The sequence below is a fragment of the Marmota flaviventris genome, chromosome 3 (assembly GCF_047511675.1).
Source record: "Marmota flaviventris isolate mMarFla1 chromosome 3, mMarFla1.hap1, whole genome shotgun sequence".
Classification (NCBI taxonomy): domain Eukaryota; kingdom Metazoa; phylum Chordata; class Mammalia; order Rodentia; family Sciuridae; genus Marmota; species Marmota flaviventris.
This window is the reverse complement of record NC_092500.1, coordinates 177,256,505-177,270,802: the sequence shown is the minus strand read 5'-3', so window position 1 is coordinate 177,270,802 and position 14,298 is coordinate 177,256,505. Positions and strand designations below refer to the sequence as shown.

The following is a 14,298-nucleotide window of genomic DNA, read 5'->3' as shown; positions in this document are numbered from 1 at the left end:
GGTCGCAGGGGCACGTCCCACCTGCCCGCGACGCCCTGGACACTGGGACACTCACGTTGACAGGCCGGCGGCCTCCCGCGGTTGCTCCACATCCCGTCCTCCTGGCACACGGCGGTGGCGGGCTGTCCGGCGGCCAGCTGGAAGCCCTCGTTGCACTCGTACACCACTTTACTGTCCAGCGTGAACTCGCTGCCCGTGAAGGAGCCGTTCCCTGGGGACTCTGGGAGGCCACAGGACACCGCTGCAGGAAATGAAAGAGATGCAGCTGATGTTTACAGCAGTATGGCTTGCTCTTTATTTTTTTAATTTAATAAAACATAAACACTGTTAATGGAATTTCAGGGGTGTGGCATAAGACACACTCTCAAATTTTAAGGAAGGTATGGGAAAATGGAGTTGTGTGTGGCACAGGCCTGGAGGCCCAGCCTCTGAGGAGGCTGAGGCAGGAGGATCACAAGTTCACGCCAGCCCCAGCAACTTAGCAAGGCCCTGTTTTGAAATAAAGAATGAAAAGGGCCGAGACTTAGCTCAGTGGCAAAGTGCCCCTGGGTTCCATCCCCAGTACCAATCATCACCGTCATCATCATCATCATCATGGAGGTGGGTCTGAATAAAACACCCATATGCAGGTATCCAGTGACGGGACCTCTGAACAGAGTGTTTATGCAGGAAAACATAGGGGTACTGTGCAAGGTGAGTCTGGAGGTCAAGGCCGCCACCCAGGACAGCCCAGCCAGTCCGCGTGTCCTCAGGGTGTTCGGGAGCATGGTGCCTCAGCTGCCTGGTCTCCTGGGAACGGAGCAGGAAGGGGAAGACACTCTCCCCCACACCAAAGTCACCTCGCAGTGGCTCCCATGTCGAGATTCGTGAGAAAGCTTGATGTGGCCTAGGTCCCAGAGCTCCTCCAGGTCTCATTGATCCCCCTCCAGGTTTGTTCCCTTAAAGCCTGGGGACGTCCTGCCCAGGGGGCCCGTGCCCCCAACAGGCCCCCATGCTGGTGACTCAGTCCCGGGGTGGCGCTGGGTGGGGTGGTGTGGGTGCTGGGTGGGTGGGCCCTTAAGAGCTCGGACCCAGAGGCAGGCTCTGGGGGCACCGCCCTGGGAAGGGGTGAAGTGGGCCTCTTGGGACCCCACTTAGGTCTCATGGGGGATGTTAAAAGAGAAAACAGGCCTTCCTGGTCTCTCTGATTTCCTGCCTCACCAGGTGATCATTTTCTCTCAAATGTACCCCCATAATGAAGCAGATGAGGCCAGGGTGCCCTCTCCAGAACTGGCACCATGCGGTTTGGACTTTCAGGATCCAAAACTGTGAGCTAACTGGACCTCTTTTCTTTAAAAGTTAGACTGCATCTGGTATTCTGTTATAGTAATAGAAAACAGACTGATACAAAAGACAGTTTACCCCAAATCATCAATGCATCTATAACATCAAATTTCGTATTTTATAAATTATCTGTCAGAAAAAAAGCCCTAAGAAACTAAAATACAGGAGACAGGAAACAGATCTGGGGCAGAAGGCAGAATCCTACAAGACATGCATATCTTCTTTTTACTAGAGAGACAACGCAAGAAGTAAGACAAATGAAGGTCTTTTTAAAAACTAAGATGTGGGGAAAATTCCTTATACTTAAAAAAAAAATTTACAAATTCTGACGCAGATGTGTCTGCTGTGAGACAAAACCCAAACCAAAACAAAGTAAAAAAGCTTAAGTGAATCTGAGTTACAGTGTGAAGCAGAGAGTAGGGTAGAGTGGCATGTCCAACAACCCCATGCTCAACGGATGCACTGGATCAAGAAAGGCCTTGCAAATCACTAAATCAAGGGCCTTCTTTTGACCAGTGTTAAAGAGCATGGATCTACAGTTATATAATGCAAGTGTTTCCCACATAGTTTTCAATGAGAATGAGATGAAGCATATTAGAGAGCATCTCCGTCAGCCTTTAATTTCACAGTTTAAAGCTGAGGCTCAGAAGGATAAAACTGAGCCCAGGTAGCCCAGAGCCCCTACACAGAGCCTGTGGAGAGAGCAGGCCCAGGCCTCCAGCCGAGGCTCATTTTTCTGAAATTGCCCTGGGTTATCTGTGTCTTAGTTTGAGATTTTGGCTTAATATTTTGGTTATTTTTTTCTTATCAAAATATTAAATAAATATTATGTGAAAGTGTCAAAGAAAAAAGAAAATTTAGTGCTATTAGAAATAAATTTTCTGGAAAGTCTAAGGTCTAATATTTGTTTAGATTTATATTTATGACAGCTATTTCAACCACCTGAAGAGTGTGTGTGTGTGTATGCGTGTGCACACACACACACAGGAAATACCATAATGGATCATTTGCAATAGATGGGGAAGAATAACATGGATATACAGACAACATTGGGGTCAAAATTTTCAAGATAATAAATGAAACACCCGTGACCAAACACACTCGTGGGAGGCGGCTAACCAAGCTCACCTGGCTCACTTGTGACCAGACCTAAGGGAGGCAGCCATCATTCCAACAAGCCCACTTGTCTCACCTGTGACCACCGAGGTGGGTGGGGGGTGATAACCATTCCAACAAGCTCACCTGACTCACAGAAAAGCTTTACAGCTACTTCTGTTAAGTCCGGAATCCTTCACCTAAAAGTGAACTCTGAGACCACGGACTTCAGAGGACCCATTTTTGATGCCGATCCGCAGCCTGGAGTCTCCCGTGGCTTCCCACTGCAGTGACAGCCAGTGTCTGTGCGGCCGTAGGGTGGCTGGCCACAGAGGCAGGCGTCCTTCAGCACAGGAGCCGCATACTTCTGACTTGGGACGCAAGGCATCATCTCAGGCTAAATGCAGGCTCCTGCGAACTTCCCTGCTAAGATCTAGAATTCACTCATCCCGCATTCACTTCTTCCCAAGGTTCTGCACACTGTCCACGACTGACATTCTGCAGATCCTTTTAAAAATGCCAATTAGCTAAATAAATGCATGTAACTTTCAAGAATGATTTCCAATTTTTGGTATAACTAAAGAGAATAAGTTTCCTTTATTTCGTTTAGCTATGTTGACATTTGTTTAGTTATGTTGTTTTACGTCCCCCAGCAATTTAGACAAAGATCACACATCCACCCTATAAGATGACCATCTGTTTAAGGGCAGGGTCTTACACATCTTGTGGCTAAAATCTGCTAAATATGTGATCATAGTTAAAATTACTTAATAAACATCGCATCATTGCACTCAGGTTAATGATACCTAAACCAAAAGGGAATCACGGAAGTTAAATAAAATCATATGTACAAAGGCATCCAGCAGACCCGATGCAGGCATTCAGCACGTGAAAAGTGGCTCTGATTGTTATATGCCTACACACCCATGCACATACACGCCCACACACGTGCACTCACACACACACTCACACACAATTTCATGTACTCACACTCACAAACACAACCAATCCCACTCATATGCACATGAACACATTTGCACACACACTCACACATGCCCACAATCACGCACATCTGCATGCAGTAACATATCCATTTTCACACACTGTCACACATATGTTCACATTCACATACTCATATTCATGCACTCCCACATGTGCTCACACTCTCACACTAACACATTCACTCACACCCCCCAAACGCACACACACTTGCACACATATACACACAGGCATACACATATTCACATCCACTTTCATATGCTAACACATGCATGCACACACTTTCACACATGTGCACACACTCATGCATGCCTACAGACACTGTCACACATACACCTTCACACACATGCACACACACACACACACACACACACACACCACTATCTAATACTTTTTTCCTTTGCACATAAAGATAGGCGTCGTGAGGACCACCTCTGTAGCCTGTGCATCAGTAAAGGAGAGAGCAAGGCAGCAGAAGGCTGTCAGTCCTCCTGCAGGTCTCCTCTGCGATCTCGTGTTTGGGTTTCACAAAATGAGTGGAAGAAACCCCCATGGCGTGAGGTGCTCCCCTGGGCCAGCGGTGCAGTGTGCCCCTCTAGCGCCCTCCCTTGGAGAGTTCCTGGCCCCAGCAGCAGTCACCCAGGTCCCTGGGGGCTTCTGTCTTCTGGATGGGGCTCTGGTGGTGCTGGGGATGAACCCCAGCCTGGCGCTCTGGACAAGCCTGGCGCAGAGCCACTCGGCCAGACGAGGGCCCCCCCGGCTCAGCACGTCCCTCTCCCTCCCCGACCTGGTAAACACTCTACTCTTTCTGCTCCTTTGTCTTCCCCTTTACACAGCCCAGAGATTCCTGGAGATCCTGATCGCCCTGGCCTGGGCCCACAGGCCTCCATCCCTGTGCCCACTGCAGGTGACCACCCTCCCAGCTCTGGCTGGCCCACCTGGCCCTCAGAGCTGAACCTGTGCATGTCCTGGCTGGCCGCCTGTCCTGGCCTGGCTGCTCTCACATGCGCCCTGCTCCGTAAGCCTTGGGTGAGCCAGCCGCGTACTTGTATCAACTCCCGTCTTCCGACCACTGCTCTGCGAGGCTGCATTTGGTGCCAGGCAGCGCTTACTTGGAAGTCGGGCTTGGCCTGCTTTCCTCTGTGGGCACCTGCACCGTACGCATGTGCTCTTCACACAGGCCACCTGGCTTCATGCCTGCTCCCCACCCAGCTGACGCAAGCTGGGGGCAGATCGCCATGGTGCCAGGGGTGGGTCTGGAGAGGTTTCCCAGCCAGGGAAGGTCCCAGCTATGGGAAAGCCATCAGGCCTGAGGCAGAACACCCAGGGGCAAGGTCACGGCCAAGGAGACCCAGGGGACCCAGTGGGAGCAAGGACCCAGGGCAGGACGACTCACACCCCAGGACCTGGAGGGCAGGCCACAGGGAGACGCGCTGTAGAGGAGACAGCACGGAGCCTGGTCGGTCAGTGGGAGGCGTGAACCTGCTTGCCTTCTGCCCAGGAAGCCAGGCCGAACCAATACCCGCTTTGTCTTTCTATCCAAGCCCACTCTCGGAGAGGACGATGGTTTCCACACTGGGTCCTGCCCTGAGTGAACTGGTAGGGCACTGTGTGCAAGAACACATTTAAATCCAGATGCTGCTCCATGAAGCAATACATAAACGCTCTGCAGGTCGTCTTGACTTGTGCTATTGTGCTAAACTATTGTCTCGTGCTCAGTCTTCTTAAAATCACCAGTTGCTGTCATAATCAATGCCAATACCACTTCCACCGATCCTGCCGTGACATGGCCACACCTCAGGACATCAGTGGGACCCTGTTCTCTGCTGTGCACTCAGCACACAAAAAGTTTGAAAACATTAAAATGTTCATCACCAACTTTCCTTTCTTTTATGGTGCGGGGGTGGAACCCAGGCCTTGCACACTCTGGGCAAGTGTTCTACCACTGAGCTGCAACCCAGCCCTCGACTCTCTTGATATGTGGGAAAAAATTACTTACTTTCCCATTAAATATAATCTGTTTTGGTGCTAATTGCTGCCAAACAGGTTAATTGCAAAATAAATGTGCTAAAGCAAAACCCTGAAGATATAGTCGTAGATTTGCCAAGCAAATAAATCACAAATCTCCAGCAAGAATGTCTGTGCCAGGACTTGTGGGAGCTTGGTGTGGCTCCTGCTGGCCCTAGTGATGGCTGATCCCAGAGCCACTCGGGAGCAGCTGGGCTCTGTGGAGGGCTGCGTGGCCTCCCCAGCACTTTACCAAGTCCTGCCATGTGAGTGCCCGGCGAGCGACTGCCTGGCAGGTGTGAAGCTTACACACTGATAGCTGCAGAGGCAGCACCACAGTTGCACACACACTGCTCCCCATGAAGGACCCATGCACCCTGGTGGCTTGTAGGATGCACTCTGCCTACAGTTACCACCCAGTTAATTCATTCAAAAGATGGACCTGCTGATTAGGTTAAGGCTCTCATTACCCAATCATTTCCCCTCAAAGCTTTCTTGCTTGTCCCTCACAAGAGCTCCGAGGGACACCTCACATCTAAACCCGAACACTGCCTCCACAGCTGCATGGGCATTAGCATACAGCTCAGCAGGGAACAGGAAGTGTCATCAGGCCACAGGCAATCAGCACTGCTCCATTTTCATCCTTTTTTTTTTTTTTTTTTTTATTTACAGGTGAAAAATAAATCATCAGAAGAGATTGAGTTGCCTCTTAAAGGACATAAGCTACTTAATATGTTTTCAACACAAGGACCTTTGGGGAGCTAATAAATTCTCCAGATCATTGACCTGAATATTCAGCTACAGCTTAATAAGAACAACAAACCCAGAGCACAAAGAGGAGAGGAGCATGGCTCGAAACTCACGAGGTGTTAAGTGGTGCCACCACTAGACCACGGCCCTGAGGATGGCAGCCCCTGTGTTCTCCACGCGGCCGGCGGCCCAAGTCATCACGCAGTGTTGCCAGACCAGCTTTCTGGGTCCTTCAGAACTCATAACTAGGGTTACTTGAAAGAACCCAGAGTTTAAGCAACTATCAATTTAAAACCTCAAAGTGGGCACTGAAAACAATAGGAGCTCGGTTTCAGAATAAAGGACCAAAACCCTTTTCTTGTTTCTCGTATACCCAGGGTGTAAGCATGCAGAGAGTTAAAGATGAAAGTACCAAACCTTGAAAACCCATCTGTGGTGTCTGTTCTAGAAAACGCTCTGCAGGTGTGCCCATGACTCTTTCTTCAGTGAATCAGTGCACAGTACTTAATGGAGGGTCAATAGATATTGTGCTCAGACCAGAAGAACACTCCAAGGCACATCTAAAGAGCTAAATGTCACGGAAACCCTCAGCCTACAGACCAAGGCAAAGCATGTCCACCATTAAACAAAGAGGAGGAGGAGGAGGAGGAGGAGGAGAAAAACCAAGGGAGCAAATACATACCTAGTGATACATAGAGGATAGGCAGACAGACAGACAGAAGATAGACAGATAGACAAACAGAAAGAAGATAGATGGTCAGTGGATGGAGGAATAGATGGATGGATGGACATGAATGGATGGCTATATAGACAGAATGATGCAATGATAGATGGATAGATAGATAATTGAATAGATAAATGATTGGTAGATTACATAGACACGTAGGTAGATTAAAAGATAAATTATCTAAAACGTATCCCATAAAAGTCTCAATATGTAAAAGGAAAATTAGGAGTGAAATAAAATATAATTATAAATCAAAAGAATTAACAAAATTGAGAGACCAGATTCCTTGGTGACAGTAATTTAAAAGTAATAGAAATAATAAAATCTGAGCCTAAGTACTCATCATAAATGAAAATAAGTGGAATGTAGTTTCTACCAGTTAGAGGTCATCACCCACTGGAGCGTCAGATTCCTTAAAGCATATACATGAATATTGGAAATTAACAGCTCAGCCCTTCACATTAACAAGTAACAATTCTAACCATATACCTCAAGGTTGACTCTAAAACCAGAGAAAGACCCTGGAGCACAGGGTTGTCAGTGACTGTCCCTCTTCCAAAGGCCTCCGGTTCTAGTGCCCCCACACAATTCTCTCGGTGCTTAAACTCAACGTGGTTAACTTCCCTACTGAAACAGCTCAGGAAAGCCAGCCTTTCAGTATTCCCCTACTGGTCATGACTTAGAACAGATGGGGGCATACTCCAAGGCACGAGTCTCCCCAGATCCCAGACTTTCAGTTCCACTTGAGCTCAGTGTTGGTCAGAGGAAGTCTGAGACGGCAAGCATGAATCCAAAGCAGGCTAGGATGGGATTCGGCTTTTGCTGGCTTTCCCTGTGTGTTGAGAGGGACCTCGCTCATTCTGCTGGAAGGCCAAGTGAGGACAGACCACAGAACTGACTGTAGTGGGGACAATGGGCGCTCTAGTCCTTGACTCACCATGGCGCTCTCATTTTATTTTATCCTCATTTCTTAAAATTTTCAAATAAAACACCCAAGAGATTGATGTCTTCAGTAAAAGAATAAGCAAAAGTTGTTCAACGACAGGAAATGCAGGTATTCATCAAATGATTCTGGATTGAGTGCAGGCTGAAATTTGACCATGAAGGTCACGGTAGAAACTGCCAGCTCTGATGGCTGCATGGTGACAGAGACTAAGGGGAACAAAAGGTTGCACTGCACTGAAAACTGGGAATTTACATAGACCTATTTGTCCTCATCTCCTCTGGCCTCAGGCATGCATGGGATGAAGCACCAGAGTTTTTAACAGTCCAATTAAATCATTATTTAAATGTTGTGGTCAGTTAGGAGGCTAACAGGAATGGACTCAGGAAAATCCACCCAGGTTTTCTGAGGTTGGTGGATTTGGCAAATCCTCAGCCTCGTCTCTTGCTCACCGTGAACCCAATGGTGAGCCTGGGGTTGGCACAGGGAAGAGGGTCACAGACAGTCAGTGCACAGATGGACGGCAGATGACCCTGTGCCGAGATCATGGGTAACTGTCCTGGCCAGGCATGGTCTCCGTCACTCCCTCCAAACACTTGCAGCACAATCAAATCGCTGCAGAGCCTCTTAGCGTCTCCCAGTCCCACACCCCATCCTCTGGCCTCAGTGCCTCCCCACTGCAAGTCCAGGCCTCCCTGCCTGGCCCACCGCAGCCTTCTCCAGGCTCGGGCTTCCTTGAAGTTGGCAGACGGCCCGGTGGCTGGGGCAAGCCCCTCTTGCAAGTGAAGAAACAGAAGCCGAGAGACACTGAATGACTTTTCCAAGTCCCCACAGATTGGGTGTCAGTTAAGAATCTGAATTTAAATGCCAATATGCCCAATCTAAACTCAGAATGAATTAGACAGAAGAAAGAAATTAAAGGGACACGAAGAGGAAAAGAAGAACTCAAAATATCCCTATTTGCTGATGACATGATTCTGTATTTAGAAGACCCAAAAAACTCCACCAGAAAACTTCTAGAATTCATAAACAAATTCAGCAAAGCAGCAGGACATAAAATTAACACCCATGATTCAATTGCATTCCTAAACATCAGTGATGAATCGACTGGAAGAGAAATTAGGAAAATTATCCCATTCACAATAGCCTCAATAAAAGTAAAATATTTGGGGCTCAATCTAATAAAAGAGGTAAAAGACCTCTACAATGAAAACTACAGAACCCTAAAGAAAGAAATCGAAGAAGACCTTAGAATATGGAAAGACCTACCTTGTTCTTGGATAGGCAGAATTAATATTGTCAAAATGGCCATACTTCCAAAAGTGCTATACAGATTTAATGCCATTCCAATCAAGATCCCAATGTCATTCCTCATAGAAATAGAAAAAGCAGTCATGAAATTCATTTGAAAAAATAAGAGACCCAGAATACTCAAGCAATCCTCAGTGAGAAAAGTGAAACAGGAGGCATCACAACACCAGACCTTAAATTATACTACAGAGCTTCAGCAACAAAAGACAAGTAGTATTGGAACCAAAACAAACATGAAGACTACAGAATAGAGGACACAGAGGCCAACCCACATGAACACAGTTGTTCCTCCTAGACCAAGGCACCATAAACATGCACTGAGAAAAGGCAGCCTCTTCAACAAAAGGTGCTGGAAAACTGGAAATCCATATGCAACAAAATGAAATTAAACCTTTCTCTTTCACCCTGCACAAACTCAACTCCAAGTAATTGAATAACCTACACATTAGACCAGAGACCCTCCACCTACTAGAAGAAAAATAGGCCCAAATCTCCATCATGTAGGCTTAGGAATCAAAGTTCTTAACAAGACCCCTAAAGTGCAAGAAGTAAAATCAAGAATCAATAAATGGGATTGCATCAAACTAAAAAGCTTCTTTATTGCAAAGAAAACAATCAATGTGAAGAGAGAGCCTACAGAATGGGAGAAAATCTTTACTACATGCACCTCAGACAGAGCATTAATCTCCAGCGTATATAAAAAGTTCAAAATAATTAACATCAAAAAACAAAACAACCAAATAACCCAATCAGTAAATGGGCAAAGGAACTAAACAGACACTTCACAGAAGAAATACAATCAGTCAACAAATACTTGAAAAATGTTCAACTTCTCTAGCAATTAGAGAAGTGAAAATTAGAACTACAGTGAGATTTCACCTCACTCCAGTCAGAATGGCAGTCATCAAGAATACAAGTAACAATAAATGTTGGTGCCGATGTGGGGAGAAAGATTCACTCATACACTGCTGGTGGGACTGCAAATTGGTGCAACCACTCTGGAAAACAGTACGGAGATTTCTTAGAAAGTTTACAATGGAACCACCATTTGACCCAGCTATCCCACTCCTTGGTTTATACCCAAAGAACTTAAAATCAGCACACTATAGTGAAGCAGCCACATCAGTGTTTATAGCAGCTCAGTTCACAGTGGCTAAACTAGGGAACCAACGTAGGTGTCCTTCAACAGATGCATGGATAAAGAAATTGTGGTGCATATACACAATGGAACATCACTCAGCCAAAAGAAAGAAATCATGGCATTTCCAGTAGATAATGGATAGAACTAGAGACGGTCATGCTAAGTGAAATGAGCCAACCCTAAAAACCAAAGGCCAAATGTCCTCTCTGATATGCAGATGCTGACCCACCACAAGCAGGTGGGGGATAGAAGTTCCCTGAATTAGACAAAGAGAAACAAAGGGGAGGGAGGGAGTGGGAGTAGGAAAGACAGTGGAATGAGCAGACATGACTTTTCTATGTTCATATGTGAGTACACGGCCAGTGTAATGCATATCACGCACCACCACGAAAATGAGAAGCAGTACTCCATGTATATATGGTGTGTCAAAATGTACTCTACTAGAATTCTTCTATTCCTCCCATGCTCTCCCTCCCAGTCCCACTAGGGAGGGGGCAGGGGAGTAACAAGGGACATCATATACAAACTACATGTATGGAGGCATGAATTGGGTGTCAACATACTTTATATACAACCAGAGATATGGGAAATTGTGGTATACATGTGTATTAAGAATTGTAATGTGTTTTATATATAAAACATTACCTTAGATTAGGTAGAGGGAAGTGAAAGGAGGGGAGTCAGGGGATGTGGGGATAGGAAAGAGAGTAGAATGAGACAGACATTATTACTGTATGCATGTGACTCTATGACCAACGTGATTCTACAGTATGTACACTCAGAAAAATGAGAAATTATATCCCATCTATGTATGATAGATCAAAGTGCATAAGTGCATTCTACTGTCATAATAACTAATTAAAACAAATAATAAAAAAATTCTACTGTCAGGTGTAACTAAAAGGAACAAGTAAAAATTTTTAAAAAAGAGAATCAAATGGCTGGAAGTCTTAGGCCTCAAACCACAAATAAAATGATGAAGAAATCTACAAGAAAATTTTGTTAGATCTTAAAACAAGGGGAAATTGTGTGTTACAAATGAGTATGGTCGTGGCATAGGCAGACGTGCCCCCCTCAATACACAGTTACAACCCAGCCTCATGTCAGCCACGGTTCTAACAGGCCCAGGGGGTGCACCTGCCTGCTGCCTGGAGCCCCACTGTGGCCGGTTGCTGTGGGTAGCTGCAGATGGTGGCTCACAGGTCAGCCACCTCTGCTCCCTGCTGGTCAGGCAGGGGTCTCTCCACCCTTTCTCAGACCCAGACACGGATCAACCTCAGATGTTTCCTCTTCAATTCATTCTTTCACCAATTCTGGTTTCCTTACTTCCTCCTGCCCTCAAATAGTGGCAGTGACCACAGCCTCCAGCCCCGTCCTCTCCCCTCCGGCCCTCCCCTCACCTCCAGCCCTCACACGAGTATGCCTTCCATCACAGGAACCTCTCACAGTCCTCCCGTTGGCCTATTTTACTTTGCTAAGTATCCCTGGCATGCAGTTCCATCCTTAACGTGTTGCCTCATTATTTACTTACCAGGGCATGTTAAAGGGAATGTAGAAGGAGAACGGAATCCACCCGGTGCTGCACACTGCACACTGCATGCTACTGTGGCTTACGGCCCACAAAGAGACCTACTAATGAGTTTAGCAAGTGCCAATTAACTTGATAGTCTTATACACAATTTATATATTACAGAGACCCTTGGTGGGATATTAGAAGGGTTTCGTATATCTGGTAAATGGACCAGCATCTCCCTGTAGGTTAACAGTGTAATTTTAAATTTTTTTCCTACTTAAAATAATGGAATATTACCTTGTATTCTTTACATATTATCTTTATTTTCAATAAAAAATATTGAAGCAAGTGTATTATCTTAAATGTATTATTTACAATGTATCATCTTAATTTTTCCATGTCTTTACGTGTCTGTGTCAGTTAAATTTGCTGTATTCACTGCTTTGATACCTATTTTTTTTTTAAAATAAAGAGCCAGTGACCTGCAGAAATATCAAATAATAAAAAATATTCTTTAAATAAAATGAAATCAGCACAGTGAGGGTGCACCCTGCCCCCCACACTGCCACTGACAGCGTTAATACAACAGAATGCTGACGGGAACGACATTCTTTAGTTACGTCACAATGTTAAAACGGCTAATTCACTAAGGAGACCCAGGCAGCACGTCCACTGCGATGGACACGTTCTCCATCCTACCACCTCACACTGACCTCCACTCAGGGCTCCTTCCCCTGGGTTCCCTCTGCTGCCCTTGCCCGGCTGAGGGACTCGGCCCCGTGGCCACGCTGTGTGGCAGCACTGTGATACCCAGTGTCCCAGCTTCCAGCCCCACGTGTCTTGCTCTTTCAGCCACACCAGGAAGACTCTTCATGTGACAGACCAAATTCAATATTTGATTATTTCCCTTTCTCCTGTTTTCCACCCAGAAAGAAAATCTCGTGGCCTACGTCACCAGTGCCTCCAATTTTCAAAATCACATACATCAAGATCAACACCACCACCAGCACTTTAACCCAGTATGTGTGTGTGTGTGCTTGTGCTGCACGGGTGCCACCACAGTGTCCGACGCACTTCTGTTCTATTATCTTTCCTCCCATTCTCAGATGTCTCTTTATTTAAGAAAAGAGCTTTTTTTTTTTTTTTTATCTCCTGGACAAAAATCTCATCTTCCTGCAGGACTCTGACTCCACACACCTTGGATATGAGTCCCTGACAGGTGACATCAGCAGTGCTCAGGATAAGCAGGGACAAGGCCCCAGACACCTGGCTCACACACTTGAGCAAACTGCAGAGTCATAGGAGCCATCTGAGACTCCATCTTCAGATTTAATGTCACAAAGGAAGAGGCAGGGGAGTGGGTGGTGAGCAGGACGCTACCCGTGGGCCAGGGCCCTGGGGAGGACAGTGGGGCGAGGTTCTGGGAAGGGTCTGTAATGGACAGTCTAGTGACCATGGCTGTGGGGCAGAAGGGGAGTGAACGATTAAAACCTGCAAGAGCTGTGGAGTGGCCTGCCATTACTGTGCACGCGTGAAGGAAACAAGAGTGACCAGAGATGGCAGATCAACTACTTTTGGACACACTGGCTTGTAAAAATGGCAAATGGTGTTGAGAAATAAGTTCATTTTAAAAAGTCCTCAAGACGAGCAGCAAACACAAGAGGGATCTGATTTGTTCAGGTGTTCAATTGGGGTCAAGTCTCACAGTCCATCAGGCACTTCTAGGTGTGGGGCCACCAGGGTGGCCAGGCTCCCCAGAATTGCAGGGTGGTGGAGATAACGGCCAGGAGGGAGGCAGCTGGAGTGCTGGACAGTCCAGGACACAGCCACGGAGAGGTGGGATCTGCTGCAAGGAGGGGACAGAGAGCTGAGAGCAGAAGTTCTGCTGGAGCAGCCAGGACCTGCCCGTCTATCAGAGGGTCACCAGGCCCGGGGCAGGCGGAAGATGGCACATCAGAGGGTCAGACAAGGCAGTGGTGTTGTGCAGGGGAAGACTGGGATCTGTGACAGAACGTGGTGTGGGCCAGGTGCCAGCCGAGAGGGGAGAGGAGCAAGCCAAGCCACCACTTGGAGGGCCTGGCTTCCTTGGCTCCGGGGAAGGCAGAGCACCTGTGGGAACCCTGGGAGCCGTGGGATCAGCTCTGCATGGACACAGAGGAGAGTCCAGGGTACAGAGCCTCAGGCACCAGCTGAGGAGGGCCAGGCAGCAGGGAGCCTCAGAGGGAAGGGGTGGGGGCTTGAAGGCGGAAACTGACGGGACTTGGTTCCTGGGAAACCCAGAGCTGGGGGCCAAAGGTTGAGGGCCTCGGGGAGACAAGGGAGGAGGAATGGATTTCCTGGAGTGGAGAGTGGCCGTGTGTGTGTGTGTGTGTGTGTGTGTGTGTGTGTGTGTGTGTCCGGTGCTGTCCACGGTGCAGCCAGACACAGGGGCTTCAACCTAGGAACGGTTCTCAGCTCTGGAGCAGAAAGCCAAGGACAGGTGTCGCAGG

General features: G+C 47.2%; 1 protein-coding gene across 1 annotated transcript in view; it reads right to left on the bottom strand.

The window, feature by feature from the left end:
- Window positions 1-14,298, bottom strand: part of Csmd1 (CUB and Sushi multiple domains 1) — a 1,338,703-nt gene that overhangs the window by 82,547 nt on the left and 1,241,858 nt on the right. Inside the window, exon 50 of the mRNA XM_071609340.1 lies at window positions 56-241. Within this exon, the coding sequence (XP_071465441.1) occupies window positions 56-241 (186 nt within the window). The remainder of the gene's footprint in view (window positions 1-55; window positions 242-14,298) is intronic.